Source organism: Drosophila suzukii, chromosome 2L (genome assembly GCF_043229965.1).
Source record: "Drosophila suzukii chromosome 2L, CBGP_Dsuzu_IsoJpt1.0, whole genome shotgun sequence".
NCBI classification, from domain to species: Eukaryota; Metazoa; Arthropoda; class Insecta; order Diptera; family Drosophilidae; genus Drosophila; species Drosophila suzukii.
In genome coordinates, this window is record NC_092080.1 from 9,361,398 (window position 1) to 9,377,784 (window position 16,387).

Below are 16,387 nucleotides of genomic sequence, written 5' to 3' on the forward strand. Positions count from 1 at the left end.
CCGCAGCCAAATTAGCGATGTGCCCGTGCCAACCAGTGTTGCCAATTTAGCTATTTTATTTTCCCCTTAGATCTAGCAGCTTTCAGTTGGCAAGTGCTGGATAATTGTAGCTAGCGGGATTCTTGGCTATTTTTCAAGCAAACTAGGCGTAGTTTTTATCTACTTAAATTCTTATGGAAACTTCATGTATTTTTGGGGTTTACGATGACACACTCAGTACATTCACATTTTTCATTGCTCAAAAGTAATAGATACCTCAAGCTTTTGAACTAATCGTTTTTCGGCGCTATGTCGCTTACCAACGATATTATAAATATTGCTTGTTTTCCCCGATAAACTAATTATTATTATAATATTATTAACGTTTGTTTTCATTTTTCTAGATACAGACTACGCCAGAAAGACAAAAGCTGTCATACATATATAGCCATCAGTTTGTTAACAATAACAGGGAGTAGTCAGACAAAAGTTTAGCTGAAGAAGACATTTTTCGAGAACTGGATAAGTTAACTAAAATGCCTACATAACTCAATAAAAATTTAAATTTTGTTTGTTTTTAGCTACCAGCCAAATTATTTTGGCCTTTTCTAGCTGCCATAGCTGCAATCTGAAGAGTTGGCAACACTGGTGCCAACAGGTCCGTGTTATCGATACTACTATCGATGGGCGAGCGAAATGCTGTGACTTTGCATCGATAGCTTTGGGTTTCAAATATATTTAAGGATTCGAAAACCAATTTATTTAATTAGTGGATTGTCATTTTGTTTTTGATTTTACGTTAAAATACATTTTGTTACATCGATATTTTATCAAAACAATAAGAATTGGTCCAGTAGTTTGTCATTGTTCAAGTTCTTCCTTGAGGTCCTGTGGGGCGATGATCTTGAAAGGGTCCTTCAAGGATCTCTGCAGCACATCCAGTTCGTTCTCCAACTCATAAATCTTTTTTACAGATTCCTCAAAAAATTTCTGCAGGACTTTCAATTTGCTCCGCATCTCCGACATACTGTATTGCACTTGTTGATTAACTATGTGGTCTGTCAATTGGAATAGAACCCCATCGGCAGTCATTAATATGTCCTGGGATCCATATGAATTCCAGACCGCAAATATGAACCACAAGTAAGAGCCCAGCTTAAACATTTTCACTGTGTTGAAAAACCAAAGGTTTGCATAGAACGGATTTCGAAGATGGAAGCAGTCTGTCTTTTAAAGGGCCCTGCCCTACTGATAAGCAGCTTAAACTGAAATTCAAAACACTTTGGAAGATTAAACGATGTAAGATGTAAGCAAGACTTAACATTTGTAACCGGAGAATACCCAATCGAAATTTCAAAATCTGCATTTGAACTTGTTCTACATCATCTAGAGAACTATTTTCTACATCAGTGTCTACATTTTTCATAAAGCTGTGTCAAGTTTGCTGGAGGTTCCAATCTTCGTTAAAGAATAAAGCCTTAAAAAGCTCTCACTGTTTGTGCAAAAAGTATTTTCAAAGTAGTGCACAAAATAATTTTAAAATGTTGTTTTACGTTTTTATTATTAACCAACCCCTTAGTTCAAAAAAAAACTAGTTGATTCATCACAACATCACAACATCACAACTGCCCATACAATCTTCTGAATTGAAAAAACTAAATCCTTTAGGTAAGGGAAAGGTATTCTCAGGTAACGTTGTCCAGTATTATTTTTACCAATTTTAACAGCACTTGAAATAAAACCAAATCAAAAATTAAATAAAAAATGTTTACAAATTTATTACGTAAGTGCATGTGTACTCCAGAATTCAATGGAAATAGTATAGTCTATGTCATCCTGGGGGACTTAAAAGTGAAGATTATCAACGACTTGGGAAGTGGGGTGAGCCACAGGTGACATCTCGTACTTGGAGGAGCCACGCGAATTTGTGGACACGCTTTGACCGGCTGATAACAAAAAACAACCGAATATTTTTGACTGAGTTTTCCCATCACTCATATAGGGAATGTTTTAAAAATAATTCAGAATTATTATCGCATATTGCGTTAACGTGTAGGCGATAAGGCCTGCACTGAACATCCCAATTTTTATATAATCTATATGTAAATACAAGCCGCGGGTAATCGAATGTACATATAGTATATGACATATACCAACAATATGGGGAACTGCATGGTGGCGATTAGCTGGAAAAGATTTGAGTGCAGACAGTTAAACAGGCCATAGACATTTTAATCGGGGTGATCCTAGTAAGCAGTGATTTATACGAACCAGGAGCCATACTATCTAATCGGTTACAGATAATCGTAAATTTCACGGGATAATCAACGATGTATTAGAACCGTGACCGAGCCAAATAAAATTCAGCCGAAGTTGAACCGTTGGACAGGTGGAACTATGTCCACGGATGTGGCATAAATTTAAAAGGGAAATGCCGCGTTATAAATAGTATTAGTGGCAGCAGTTTAATGGCCTGCCATTGGTCAAGTGTGCCGTGTTTATCAGATCATAAACTCTTTTCCAGCTTGTATACTTCGATAAGAGTTATAACAATCCCAAAAATGCCACCCCAAAGGTGAAGAACCATTAGCAACAGTGCGAATCGATAGGTGAATCTCCCTATTGTTTATATAGCCCTCATATTTGCTGACGCGTTACCGATATCAGCCTTTATTAAACCCTTGAATAATTTACTAAATATTTGGTTAATTCTTGTGAATCACTTGCTATTATCGTCTATCTATTCATGAATTATTTTTCGGATCCCACTTTGGATCAGCTGTTTTTATTTTTTAATTAATTTACTTCAACTTATCTTTTTTACCTTCCCGGAATGTCACTTATCTTGGATTCCTATTAGAATAAAAGAGCTTGACTTTGCAGATTTTAAGCAGTCTGTATTAGGTTGAACACCTGTTTGGTTTTAATATTTATTTTAATTTGGGCCCATTGGTGAAAACTGGCCTTAGTTGTGACTATAGTGAAAAGGGTCTTACAGATACGGAAAATACTTCAAATATGGTGGCACAGGTAAAAATTCTATTTGTTTTATTTTATGAAAAAATGACAGGCCCCCAAGCTTAAACATCGTTCAAAGTTTTTTTTAATAATCGAAGTACATTTCATAATATTTTCTAAATGCGTAATTACTGAAATTACTTAGGTTAGCTTCAGATTCCTAAGGTTATCAGTCGGATCGTTAGAGCAGTTTTTTCATTTGAGGAATGTCTGTGTAACTCGTTTGAAAAAATCCATTTCTATAATATTTCGTCCCAGGCTTTACAATTATTATGGATGCCGGAATGATTTGTCATAGCAGCTGAGTTTTAAATATATAACTCAAAGTAAAATAAATTAATTACATACTTAAAATTAAATAGAAAATTTTTATCGTCAAAAATGGCATACCATTTCATTATCGGTTATATTACTAAGAACCACTCTTATCGTAACGTCACTAAAACCACCCCTATGTTTAAAAGTCCCTAGATCCCGGGACTTGTATTGTATTCATTGGAAGGTTCCCACCACGCCCCACTGATTAGAACTTATTATTGTCGCAGCAATAGAAAGATGTGGTGGTACTCGCACTTAGTTAGAGCGAGTACGCCGATCGCATGCTGCTGATAAGGGGGTACCAGGTAGCACCCATATCGACATTGACGCCAACGCAGACGCCGGCAGAGCGATCGGAGGCCCCGGCGAGCAGAGACTTTTCAATAGCATCCGATCCTGAACGGTGTTCAGTTCACGCTTTGCCTTCGCTGAAATCGGTCGTGTGTGCTGTCGTGTCTCGAGCGAAAGAGTGGGAATATATAGAAAATAGACGGAAATCGATTTGCGTGACCAAAGAATCAATATCGAGAACTCCATAAATACCAATCTATTTAATTATGTAAGTTTGAAAGGGGACACAATAGAGTGAAATCTACAGAACAATTGAACGCTTTAAGTGAATAGTTCGTGACTTCCGGGCAACACGTGAGATTCGTATTGTCTAAATCTAAATTCTGGGTCAGTGCACTTTTTCGGTGGGTTCATTGTCATCGCCTGATTTCGCTCACCGATCGCACAGATCTGAATTCGCCGCACGAATTCCCCAATTTCTTTTTCACCTTGCCCTCGATCGAGCCTCTTTTACATCGCGGTCGCACGTTAGCTTTTATGTTCTCCATTTTCAGATCATGGTCTTCTCTCGGGTCTATACTTTCGAAATGTCTTTCGTTTGGAGAGCGCAACCATCAAATAGTTGCCAAATATTTTTAGATGCTGTGGCCTATTATCAGTTTTGTTTTTATACCCACTTTCTGTGGGGCACGAAATGTTCCGAGTGCGTAGTTCTTTTAATTTGCCCACCCAACATTTCCACCCCGATCATTACGCGATGACAAATGTCTCGGCGTTCTCTCTTATCGAAAAGCCGGTTTTTATATGTAGTTCCTACCACATATCATTTGTTTTGCGTTCAGCACACTTTGAATCATAAGAACATACTATTTATGGCAAATAAAAATTGTCTGAGCTTTTAATACTTTTAGAAATTGACGAATAAGGCAGTTACCGGTTTAGGCCATGAAAATCATAAAAAATAAAAATAATAGCCATACGTGTATATGTTTTAAGTATATTTCATTTAAATACTTATCTTATTTTCCGTGTTATAGAATTATAATTTGTAGAAAAAATAACTCACTCATTTTCATGCCCGTATTGCGTGCGCCTCTTTGAGTACTTTGAATTATTATCAGCAGACTGCTATTTATTTGTCGGTGTTTTATGATTTTCAAGTAAACTATGTTAATGTCTGAGGTACCTCCCATATAAATTGGGCAAGACGCACTTCCATTAACCTGATAATGTTTTGCCCTTGGGGTCTTTCCATGTGAGTCAATTCACGACTTACAGCACAATTTAGCCGTCAATCATGTACGCTGTTTGTGCCAATCAATCATCGGCGAAATCTTAATAAAATATAACTAATTATTATAACTTTCCTTCAATCATAGACGGTAATTTATTTTGTGACCCTTTGGACTCAGCTGACTATTATGTCAGCTGTTAAGTTCTTTGCTTCTTTTGGGTCTTATCACTTACCAGAATTTATTGATTAATAAAAAACGGAAAGCTGGAAAGTTAAACAAGCAGACATTATTGTAGATATCAAGAATTACGACTCTTGGCCTTTGTACCACGAAAATGAAACTCATTCAAAGAACTAAACACTGTAGAAAAGCAGCGACTTCTGATAAGGGACAACATGATAAGTTATTATAACATAATTAGGGAGAATGTCGGCCAACTAAGCTAACGTAATTGCTATTTTATGGCTAAGACCTAGCCATTTGATAAATATCGTCTGCATTTTCAAAATCGTTTAAAAACATGTATTTTACCTTGACATTGTTACAAGTTACCGGCTTAATATCAGGTGCCAAGTTCTAGGTGTATGATAAGAGACCCCTTCAAACGGAAGCCTTGACATAGCCCCACTAAAGTGTGAGTCTTATCTTGAATGGTGATAAATATGAGCTAAACGCATGTACTTTAGTCATAGATCGTATGATTCCAGTTGATAAGGGAATTTCCATACAGTTGGATTAACATTCGTGCTTCGTAAAAGATATTTGGCTTCCTGAACTAAAATAATATAATAAAATAAAATAATATAAAATAATTTATAATTCATAAAACGAATCTGGTACAATAGAAACTGTACGAAATTGTGTTAACAGTAATAAATTTATAGAAACATGTTGTTAAATGAATTAAGTAATTAAAAATTTTGTTATGATTATCTCAAACTTAATTAGACACCCAAGAGTAATAGTCACGCCAACTTAAAAGTGATGTGAAATTAATCTGTTAAATAAAAAATAGTAATTTTATGCACAGTGATTAATGCTTGGTTCCTCAATTTCAGACTCTCACCATGTCCGCGACCGACGCGCTCTACAATCGTCCTGGCCCCAATCGCCTAAGGCAGTCGGATGTTTATCGCACCACCAACCGTCAAGATGCCGTCAAGATTCGTATGGCCAAGGAGGGAATCGGGGCCGAGGAGCCCATCTCAGTGCCCGGCCTGCTGAAGCGCACGGTGAACAATTATGGCGAATATCCCGCCCTGCGAACCAAGAACGGCAAGAACGGATATCACACTGTCACCTACAAGTGAGTACCGCTAATCGAATCGCTGGCCAATTGCCAATTTGTGCCCGATTCACTTAACGCCAACTGGATTACCACCCGCAGACAGTACGAGGAGAAGGTGCACCAGGTGGCCAAGGCCTTCATCAAGCTCGGCCTGGAGGAGCACCACTCGGTGGGCGTGCTGGCCTTCAACTGCGCCGAGTGGTTCTACTCGGCCATGGGCGCCATCCACGCGCGCGGCATTATCGCCGGCATCTACACCACCAACTCCGCCGATGCAGTGCAGCACGTCCTGGAGAGCTCACATGCCCAGATCGTGGTCGTGGATGACGCCAAGCAGATGGACAAGATCCACGCCATCCGCGACAAGCTGCCCAATCTCAAGGCCGCCATCCAGATCCAGGAGCCATATGCACCCTACCTCAAGAAGGAGGATGGCTACTATAGGGTGAGTGGAGACTTTAATGAGCTAATCTGCAGTCAGTGAATACAAATAAACAAATAATTTTGAAACCTTCATTTTTAAACCTACAACAAATTTGTTGAATCAACTAAAAGAAATCATAAGAATTTAGCTCACTATCATGAGTAAAAATGTGTTCCTTACAGACTTCTTTTATAACAGTATTATTATTTGTATTTTTAAAAAATGGGCTTTGTTTCGTTTTAAAATTTGGAAAATGGTATAGTCCAAATGTAATGGGCTTAATTCCGTTTAAAGGTAGAAAGCGTTAATGGATACAGTAATAGTGAAAATAGTTCTTTAGTGTTTAGGCTAAGAAATATTAGGAACATTTATAAAAAATTAAGTATAGGGAAAGTTCTCAATCAATATTTTTTAAAACAACTTAACTAATCATTTGGTAACTTAAATTTATAAACCTGTATCTTTAGATTACTAAATTGCATGAAATATAAGTATTTGGCTATCTATGGTAAATAAAAATAAATTCCTTGCAGACTTTGTAGGAATTTTCAAATAACATAATTATTTTAATTTTATACCCAAGTTTCTGTGAGCTCTTAGCTTATTTTAAATTTTGTAAGCTAAAATGAGGTGCCAATGTAATACATTTTTGACCGGTAAAAGAGTATAGTCAGTAGTATAGTTCTTTATTATTTCAGTCTATACCTGAAACGTAATTAGAACCTGGAACATTTCTTAAACATTAAATATTTTGAAAAATCCCAATACAAATTTTTTAAAATCTAATAACTTAAATGTATCTTTTTTACCATCCTCAGTGGGCGGAGATTGAGTCGATGAACGTGAGCGACGTGGAGGACCAGTACAAGACCCGGCTGGAGAACGTGGCGATAAACGAGTGCTGCTGCCTGGTCTACACCTCCGGAACGGTGGGCATGCCCAAGGGCGTGATGCTCTCCCACGACAACATCACCTTCGATGTGCGCGGCATTGTCAAGTCCATGGACCGGGTGGTGGTGGGGGCGGAGTCGATCGTCTCCTACCTTCCGCTGTCGCACGTGGCCGCCCAGACGGTCGACATCTACACCTGCGCCTTTGTGGCCGGTTGCATTTGGTTTGCCGACAAGGATGCGCTGAAGGGAACGCTGGTGAAGTCGCTGCAGGATGCGCGACCCACGCGATTCATGGGCGTGCCGCGTGTCTACGAGAAGTTCCAGGAGCGAATGGTGGCCGTGGCCAGCTCCAGCGGCAGCCTGAAGAAAATGCTAGCCAGCTGGGCCAAGGGCATCACGCTGAAGCACTACATGGTGAGTCAAGGGTAAGTATTCCCCCAATGAGGCCTCCACTTCAAATGCTTCAACTCCGACTTTGTGTGCGCATAAATTATGCAAAAAGGATGCACAGTTAAAGTGGCTGCAACGACAGAATACCATTCCCAACTCCCATTCCTGCATTTTTCATGTCTCGGCCGGCTTTTCGGCCAGCTTTCTAGCCAGGGAGCAAATGCTTTAAGTGCACAGAAAAAAATAACTATCTAAAAAAGTAAAAAAAAAATTTGGGAAAATTAAAAATACCTACAAAACTTGATAGCCTCTGGAACAAAATCCTTTTAAATTGATTCTGTTAATATATTCAGACTAAGCTTTAACTATACAATTTTTTTCTGTGTACGTGTGTGCCGTGTTTTGGTGCCCGCTAAATTATGCAGGGCCGGCAGCGCTCCTTGCTCTGGTTTAAGCGAAAATCACTGACAACAACATTACTCATACGTCACGTGGAACACGCCGGCAGCTCCCGCTGCTAAGGCTGCTGCTGGCATTTACCAAATAGCAAATGCAGGAGGAACAGGACCAGGACCAGGAGCCAAGCCAGGACACGCCATGCGGGCACGTCCTCTTAAGTAAAAGCAGATGAATAGGGGCGGGAGTATGGCATATGTGAAACTAGGAGGGGAGGTTTTCCTAAGTGCAAATACTTGAGCAGTGATTGAAGCATAACGAAACCCATCAAGCGGTCCAAAACCAAACCAAAATGAGACTTAATTGGGCGAAATTCGAAGCGATACGAGGGAGTCCTTGACGTTTAACTACCAATATAGCACTTATGTGTTTCAGATCTTATAATATTATTAAAAAAGGGGCTTACATTTGTTCATATTTTATCCAATACGCCTGCAGCTATTGTTCAATAATGGCAAAACAGTGCATAAAACACATAAAGAAGGCAGCTATCTAATTAGTGGTCATTTCCATTATTGCATATTTCCATTTGCACAATCAGCTTATGTACCTTGTTTATCGAAGTGCACCTAATTCGCAAACACCACCCATCCCATCATCCCCACCTCCCCAACCTTCAACAAAACTCATCAGTCAACAAAGCTAATTAAACTTTTTGCCCCCAACTTCTGGCAGCAAGAGCTCCGGGGGATTCCGGTACAAGATTGCCAAGTCGCTCATCATGTCCAAGGTAAAGCAGGCCCTGGGCTTCGATCGAGTGCTGACGCTGGCCAGTGCCGCAGCTCCCATGTCGCCGGAGACGAAGAAGTACTTCCTCAGCCTGGACCTCAAGATTGTGGATGCCTTCGGAATGTCGGAGACGGCGGGCTGCCATTCCATCTGCCTCTCCGACTCTGTGAACCTGAATACCATCGGCAAAACCCTGCCCGGCTGCGAGTCCAAGTTCATCAACAAGGACGCCAATGGCCACGGAGAGCTGTGCATCCGTGGACGCCACGTCTTCATGGGCTACATCGACAACAAGGAGAAGACCGAGGAGTCGCTGGACGACGACTGCTGGCTGCATTCCGGTGACTTGGGATATGTGGATGACAAGGGATATATTTCCCTGACGGGACGTTCCAAGGAGATCATCATCACCGCCGGCGGCGAGAACATTCCGCCCGTGCACATCGAGAACACGATCAAGAAGGAGCTGGATGCCATTTCCAATGCCTTCTTGGTGGGCGAGCAACGCAAATACCTCACTGTGCTGATCACCATTAAGGTGGGTTCTCAATGACATAATAATTCTGAATATCCTCAACTAATCACATCCATTTTGCAGACCGAACTGGACAAGGAGTCCGGTGAACCGCTGGACGAGCTGAGCCACGAGTCCTCCGTGTGGGTAAAGTCGCTGGGCGTAGAGCACAAGACTGTGTCTGAGATCCTTGCCGCAGGACCCTGCCCCAAGGTGTGGAAGTCCATCGAGGATGCCATCAAGCGGGCCAACAAACAGTCCATTTCCAATGCCCAGAAAGTTCAGAAGTTCACCATTCTGCCGCATGACTTCTCCATTCCCACCGGCGAACTGGGACCCACCCTGAAGGTCAAGCGAAACGTTGTCTCCAAAATGTATGCCGATGAGATCGAGAAACTTTATGCCTAGACTTCGAAACGGGAGAACTAACCTCAGCTTTAATGTGAATTTGAATTTACCGGACTTTCAAGCCAATTGAGTGCCAATTTTTATAGGATATAGGCTGATGCTAACTGTTGGATATTATACTTAGAGCAACTAGGCCCGAATGCCTAGTTAGACATTTGCTTGCCTCCGATTAGGTCCAGAGATCTTTAAACTAGTAACTAAGTTTTATTTTGTATACGCTATTGGGTTCTACCAACTGAACAAAGGAAAATTGTTTATTGTCTGAAGAGCAACAATAAATTTTGTAACTAGATTTTTAATTGGAAATTTTTAGTGTGGGTTTTAATAAAATACTAAAAAGGGTATTTAATCCAAGATGAATGTTAATATAGGATCTTTTATTATTTTATAAATTCACTTTATTAGACAGTTTGATACATGACAGATGGGTAAGGATGGGAGCTTTAGATTCGATTAAGAAATATGGGTTCCCACCTCCATAGCCTATGGCTCAAGGGACTCCGGCTCAGTGGTAGTTTCCGCTTCCGTCTCCAGACCCTTGGCCAGTCGCTCGGCGACGCGCTGCATCAGCTCCTCCATGCTCATCTCGATCTGGACGCAGGCCCTTCGTCCCGGATCGAATCGCTGCTCATGGCCGCACTGCACCCGCTCGCAGCGCAGGCTCAGGCTGAACCAGCTGCTCGCGTCCTTGAATCCCGGCCAGCACTCGCACTCGTTGTGGGCCACACAGTGGCTGTGCTCCGGACAACCGCCCTGGCAGACTGGCCGACAGACGAGCTGGTGGCCACTGGGTCGGTGGGTGGTATGGTGGTGCGACGGCTCGTAGCCCCGCTGGCAGTGACAGCGGTCCGGCTCCGCACAGTAGCTGTGGGCGGGACACGCCTCCTGGCAGACGGGCTCACAGAAACCGAATAGAATGGTGCGGTATCCAGGACAGCACACCTGGATGTTGTCCCAACGCACCCGCTCCTCGAACACCACATAGCTATCCAGGTCGACTGGGTGGCTGGAGTTTAGAGGAGCCGCCATGCGGGTCTTGGCCACCGGCACCTGGTACTTCACACTGATGTTCTTCTGGCAATGGCCATTGGTGATGGCCAGGCCTTCAACCTCCAACACCATCAGGACGACGGCCAGCACAGGATACAGCACTTGGAGCAGCATTGATGGGTCTTCACTTCGGGCTGGGCTCAAGATTGTGCGTACGTCGCCGCAAGTGCACTAAACGCAGTCGCCGCCGATTAAAAAGAAAGCCAATCCGATTCTTTTGTTATTGCTCACTTGGAGAAAATAGGAGTTTTAAAAATAACAATAGTATTTGAAAATGGTTTTTGTTTTTAGAAAAATTGGTCATGATACCACATTGCCATTAAAACCAAAAAGGATTAGCACAGAACTGCTTGGTAAATGAATTATAATTTAACACAGTTACTAAACTTACAAGTAATTTCTAAATTTCTAAAAAATTTTGAAATATTTAATGTTTCCCTAGTCTAAGTTTATAAATTCATCTTTGAAATCATTTGAAAATTTGGGTTCAAGCTAAAAATGCTTATAGTTTTTTTTAGGTGTGCATCATCTTACACTTCGGGCCTTTCGCAGTCTTTGGTCGTACGATAAGTCAGTCTGTCGGTCTCTTATTATTATTTATTTTTGCATCGCCCGACGTCCTTATCAATAGCATTGGAAATGTACCGAGACGACCGTTTGGAGAGTGTAGAGTTGCCTTGGTTCGAGTATGTTGGCTTTGGTTGCATCAGAGTGGGGAATGTGGGGATTTGGTTGGGGCTTGTTTCATACCAACCGATCGATGCAACACGTTGCATATATTTAAATCAAATATTATGGGGAAATGGGTATTTTGGGTCGTTCCTTTGGGTTGGTATCATAAAAACAGTATATTAACATGTAACCTGTAGGAATCGGTAAACCGTCAAATAATAATACATCTATGATTTTTACTGGTATCAAAGTATTTTTCTATTTTCTATATATGCATAGATACTTTCTATTAAAAGTTATATCGCTTGGTTCAATTTATAGCCTAACTAAGTTGGGTATCACAAGCACTTGGTTCAATTTATAGCCTAACTAAGTTGGGTATATAACTGTTCCCCTCTATACACCCATCTACACAAAATCAGCTGAGCAAATGGGTTTCCTCAACTGGTTCTAAATTTAGGCATACTTGGTCGTATGCTAACATTCTCTTACAGCTATCGGTGTAAGATTGTAAAAACGTTTGTACTCACACTTAAAATAAAGTGTTACAAAAAATCAATAAAAAAAAGAAAATATCGTCCAATTTGGCTTTAAGTATATAGATAGAGAATCTTATCTTGTAACTCCTCAAGAGGTTTTCTAAAAATAACCATCCGTATACTCGTATGTAAGCATTTACATTGATGAATTCAGCTTAAGGCACCAACGATGATATAATTTTGTCAGATCAGGATAGCAACTATTGTTTTTCATTTATTTAGATCTAATATATCATATCATATCATATATTTAGACCATCATATTATTTTTCCAAGTGGACAACATACAACCCGACTGCAAGACGGACTAGGCAACCAGACACGTGTTCGTTTGTTAGCCGAGCTCTGATGGATGTGGATGCGGATGCTTTCTGGCGGCGGGTATACGGGTGTACGGGGTGTACGGCTATACGGGTATTGTGGAGGTAGAGTTGTATGTGCCGGGCGGGTTTTGCATATGAGCTTTGTGCGTTTGTGTTGCTCGATATATACAAATAAACATAAGCAGCCAGCAGGCGAGCAGAAACGATTAGCAGGCCGAAAGAGCAGAGCGGCATGTGTGTGGTGTGCAATGCTCCGATGTTGTTGTTGCTGCGACGGCATTGTGTAGTTATGGGGTGGTGGGGCGAGGGGGAGGGGGAGGGGAGGGGCGGTTAATGTTACCCCATGAAAGCTAAAACGGTAACGGGCGACGTTCTCACAAATTCGTAGGTATGTAACATACACATGTTTACATACCATACCCGTCGTCTATCTACATTCGCCAACGTGTGTGTGTGTGTGTGTAATGAGCAATAGCAGGGGCAGCACGAAAGCCAAAACCAGAAATGGAATGAAACTGAAATGTAATAGGTGACGCCGTAGAGAGTATTCAAATACGTAAAGCTACACCGAAAATAACAATGTATAATTTCAGTAACAAATGTATGTGTTTATAGTTTCAGGAAAGCAATGTTAGATATTCCCTACGTGGGAATCTTGAGGTACTTCTCCTATTTTGCTCCTTTTGTGTACGAGAATTATAATTCCCAAGTGCTTTTTCAATGGAGCTTAAACAAACATTAGATTAACTTGAAGTAACTGATTACTATCTTGGAGAGAATTTTCAAATAAGTACAGCTACTTTGAAACTAAAAATTATAATTTTAAACTTAACTTAGAAAAAAAAATTAAATTAATTAATTTAGAAAAAAAAGAAAAAAAAATATGGAGCCTTAAAATGGTGGGAAGTAATTTAAATAAAATAATTCTATAAATTTGATTTTTGATGAATTATATGAACTGATTTATTTCCTCCTTAATAAATAATTTTTAAATATTTGATGAACACACTTACATTTTTCTCCGTGTATGAACATGTGAGTATGTACAACATATGTAATTGTGTGTAGGCAGTGCGACCTGTTCGCATGCCAATCAGCATGTGTGTTGTTGTATGCCGGCGGTGATGACGTAGCGCTCATGGAAATTGCTCACCGGCACGCCATCACTCGCAGTCAGCGTCTCTGCCGACGTCGCAGTCGGCGGTCCAGCAAAAACAACAACCTCCAAGGAACAACAACATCATTTTTTGTGATTATCGGCTGGCGGCGTTTAGAGCGATTCACAAACAGTCGCCCCCAGAAAATTGAGGCAGGTGTGTCGCACAGAAGCGGTTGGAAAAAGCAGACACACCCTCGACTGATCAGCCGTGTTCCCATTTTCAAGCAATTTAAAATCTGCAAAAGAAAAAAACCTTTTTTTTACATAAGAGTTAAGTATTTTTTGCGACTGTGCCATATTAATAAAAATAAAACATTAATATTTTTTTAAATAATTATTGTGTTGATATACTAAAAATATTCTGACCTGATTTTCCAAACTTACTATATACATAAGAAGTTCGTTTTTTTGGTAACGGACTAGGTTAAAAGTAAATATCTGTTCCACCGCAGAACAAATATGTTCTGCCTGTCAATCTTAATATTTAATATTGCAATCAGACATCGAGGAAAAGCGTTCTGCTCCATTTGCTGAAAATACGTCAGTCATCGTTCACTTTCCATGATCGAGAACCCTACACAATCTCTGCTTTACAGCTATCAACTCTATTGATTCTAGAAGTGACCTAAGAATTTTCCACTGATCAACAATGACGACAGAAAATCGAAAGGAACTCCGCTATCGGTGCGTGGATGATTGCTGATAACCTGACGAGTAAAATCGATGATAGTGACAGTAATGATGACTGTTACATGGACTGTATCTGAGTAAATGCATTGCCCGGTGCAGTGGAACCGATTAGCTTCTGTATCTTATCAGTCAAATGCACATAGGCTGAACTTGTGACTCTGCATACGACAGAATCAATAATGGGGCCAACGTCGGACTTTTATGTTTACTACATATATTTATTCATATTTAATTGTGAATGATCTTATATATCACCCCACGACGTTTTGTAGGGAGATTTGTTAGCAAAACCAAAAGTTTTGAATTTTCGAATTCGAAAAAAAAAAATTTCCACGTCTAATCTTTTATATTTATTTCTCTGTATCAACCAATTTATCCTAAAAATTTGACCTTGAAATCAGACAATTTTTTATTTATTTACGTTAGAATATTTAATAACATATCCCAAAGTAGTGAGTATCGCATAGTCTGTATCTTGCGACGAGTTCGTCACCTTGCCTTCGATCTTTGGTTCGACATCATCTCAATTTCGTGCTAATGCGGGAATTAAAAACAGTTTTAAATACCGGTTGCCATTGTAATTGCTACTTATGCGGCTGGCCAGTGGGTTCCGATGGAGGGTCGAAGATATAGATATAGAACCAGAATCGGGGAGAGCGAGAAAGAGAGAGGCCTGGGCCCCGAGTATGAGTATACATATGAGTGTATAGCTGGTATAGAAATGAGTTTGAATGAGTTGCATGGGGACGTATGTACGTATGTATGTACATTATACATAGTTGTACTGGTTCGTTGGTATGGATGTATGTCGCCCGTCCGCTTGTTTGTCAATATGTACAGTGTACACATGTTATTTGATTTTCGTTTCGCTTTTTATGTCTGCTCTTGCTGTTGTTGTTGCTGCTGGTGGTACATGAATATAAATGCTGTTTATCTCTGCCGCCCCCTTTCCGAACCCCCCGCCCCGCCCCTGCGGATATGTGTTTGTGTGAGTGTATTGCTCTTGTATGTGCACGAATGTGTTTCCTTATTGTTGTGTGTACTTGTTTGTTTGCTGCTAGTTGTTATTGTTGCTCTTGCTGTTGCTTTGCTCGCATGAACTTTTTGCTTTGGCTCGGCTCTTTCACGCCTGCTAATCAATGCTGTGCGCCGGGTGTTTTCGCTATATCTATATGTACACAAACAAATCTACAAAAGTGCCAGACATGCGCCACCCCATCGCCCCACCCAGCCACGCCCCCTGCCCGGACATTAGGTCACTCGATGGGCGGTGTAAATATGTACAGAACATATTGTTACACATACTGGGTTGCCGATCGGATGAACGTTCGAGGGTTCGCATATTAATATAGTCCATCCATGACCACAGCCGAAGATATGGGCAAATCACATTCAGTACGTATCCGCCAAGTGCGCCCGACCATTCGTTCATTCACTCATGTACATTCATGTGTGTGTGCTCGTCAATGTCCCGATTTAGAGACAAATGGTCGTGCGAATCAATGTGCCACCCTAATTGGGCTGGACCATCTTTTCACTTAATACGCCTAATGTGCGTTAGATAATGGATAGTGGACGCTTAAGTCGAGTGCACCGACTATGGGAAACTATTCCCTTTAGAAGGTATCGTATTAATTATGAAAATAAAAATGTTAGACTATGTTTTGATACAATATTTAGATTTTGTTTAAAGGTTATAAAACTAAAAATAAATTTTTCAGTCAGTAGTATAATAATAAATAATATATCACATACATCATGTTATATAATATAAAATTTTAAAATGTTTAATAAAAGTATTGATAGGTAAATCATTACTTTTTAGTATGGCCGAATTACATTATTCAGTTCTATAAGCACCCAGAGATATGAACTTGAAATGCCTCTGGAAACAGTCTTCAAGACCTGCCTTCTAAGCCACCCTAGCAGAATGGAATGTATCGACAATAACCATTTTATTCCTAGCTTTATTGCCAACTGGCATTCGAAATGGGCTTTTTCTTTCCCAGAT

General features: G+C 40.4%; 2 protein-coding genes across 2 annotated transcripts; one reads left to right on the forward strand and one right to left on the reverse strand.

The window, feature by feature from the left end:
• Positions 1-3,694: 3,694 nt before the first annotated feature.
• On the forward strand, positions 3,695-10,235 carry bgm (acyl-CoA synthetase bubblegum family member 1). The gene is made up of 6 exons (XM_017090172.4): positions 3,695-3,874; positions 5,900-6,147; positions 6,229-6,574; positions 7,372-7,871; positions 8,968-9,559; positions 9,620-10,235. Exons 2-6 carry the CDS (start codon positions 5,909-5,911, stop codon positions 9,941-9,943), a joined length of 2,001 nt encoding a protein of 666 aa, XP_016945661.3. The 5' UTR covers positions 3,695-3,874; positions 5,900-5,908; the 3' UTR covers positions 9,944-10,235.
• Positions 10,236-10,411: 176 nt separating this feature from the next.
• Positions 10,412-11,642, reverse strand: NimC3 (Nimrod C3). Its single transcript, XM_017077021.4, has 2 exons — positions 11,528-11,642; positions 10,412-11,223 (listed from the first exon to the last, which is right to left on the reverse strand). The coding sequence occupies exon 2, from the start codon at positions 11,105-11,107 to the stop codon at positions 10,427-10,429; it is 681 nt and encodes a 226-aa protein (XP_016932510.3). The 5' UTR covers positions 11,108-11,223; positions 11,528-11,642; the 3' UTR covers positions 10,412-10,426.
• Positions 11,643-16,387: the final 4,745 nt, after the last annotated feature.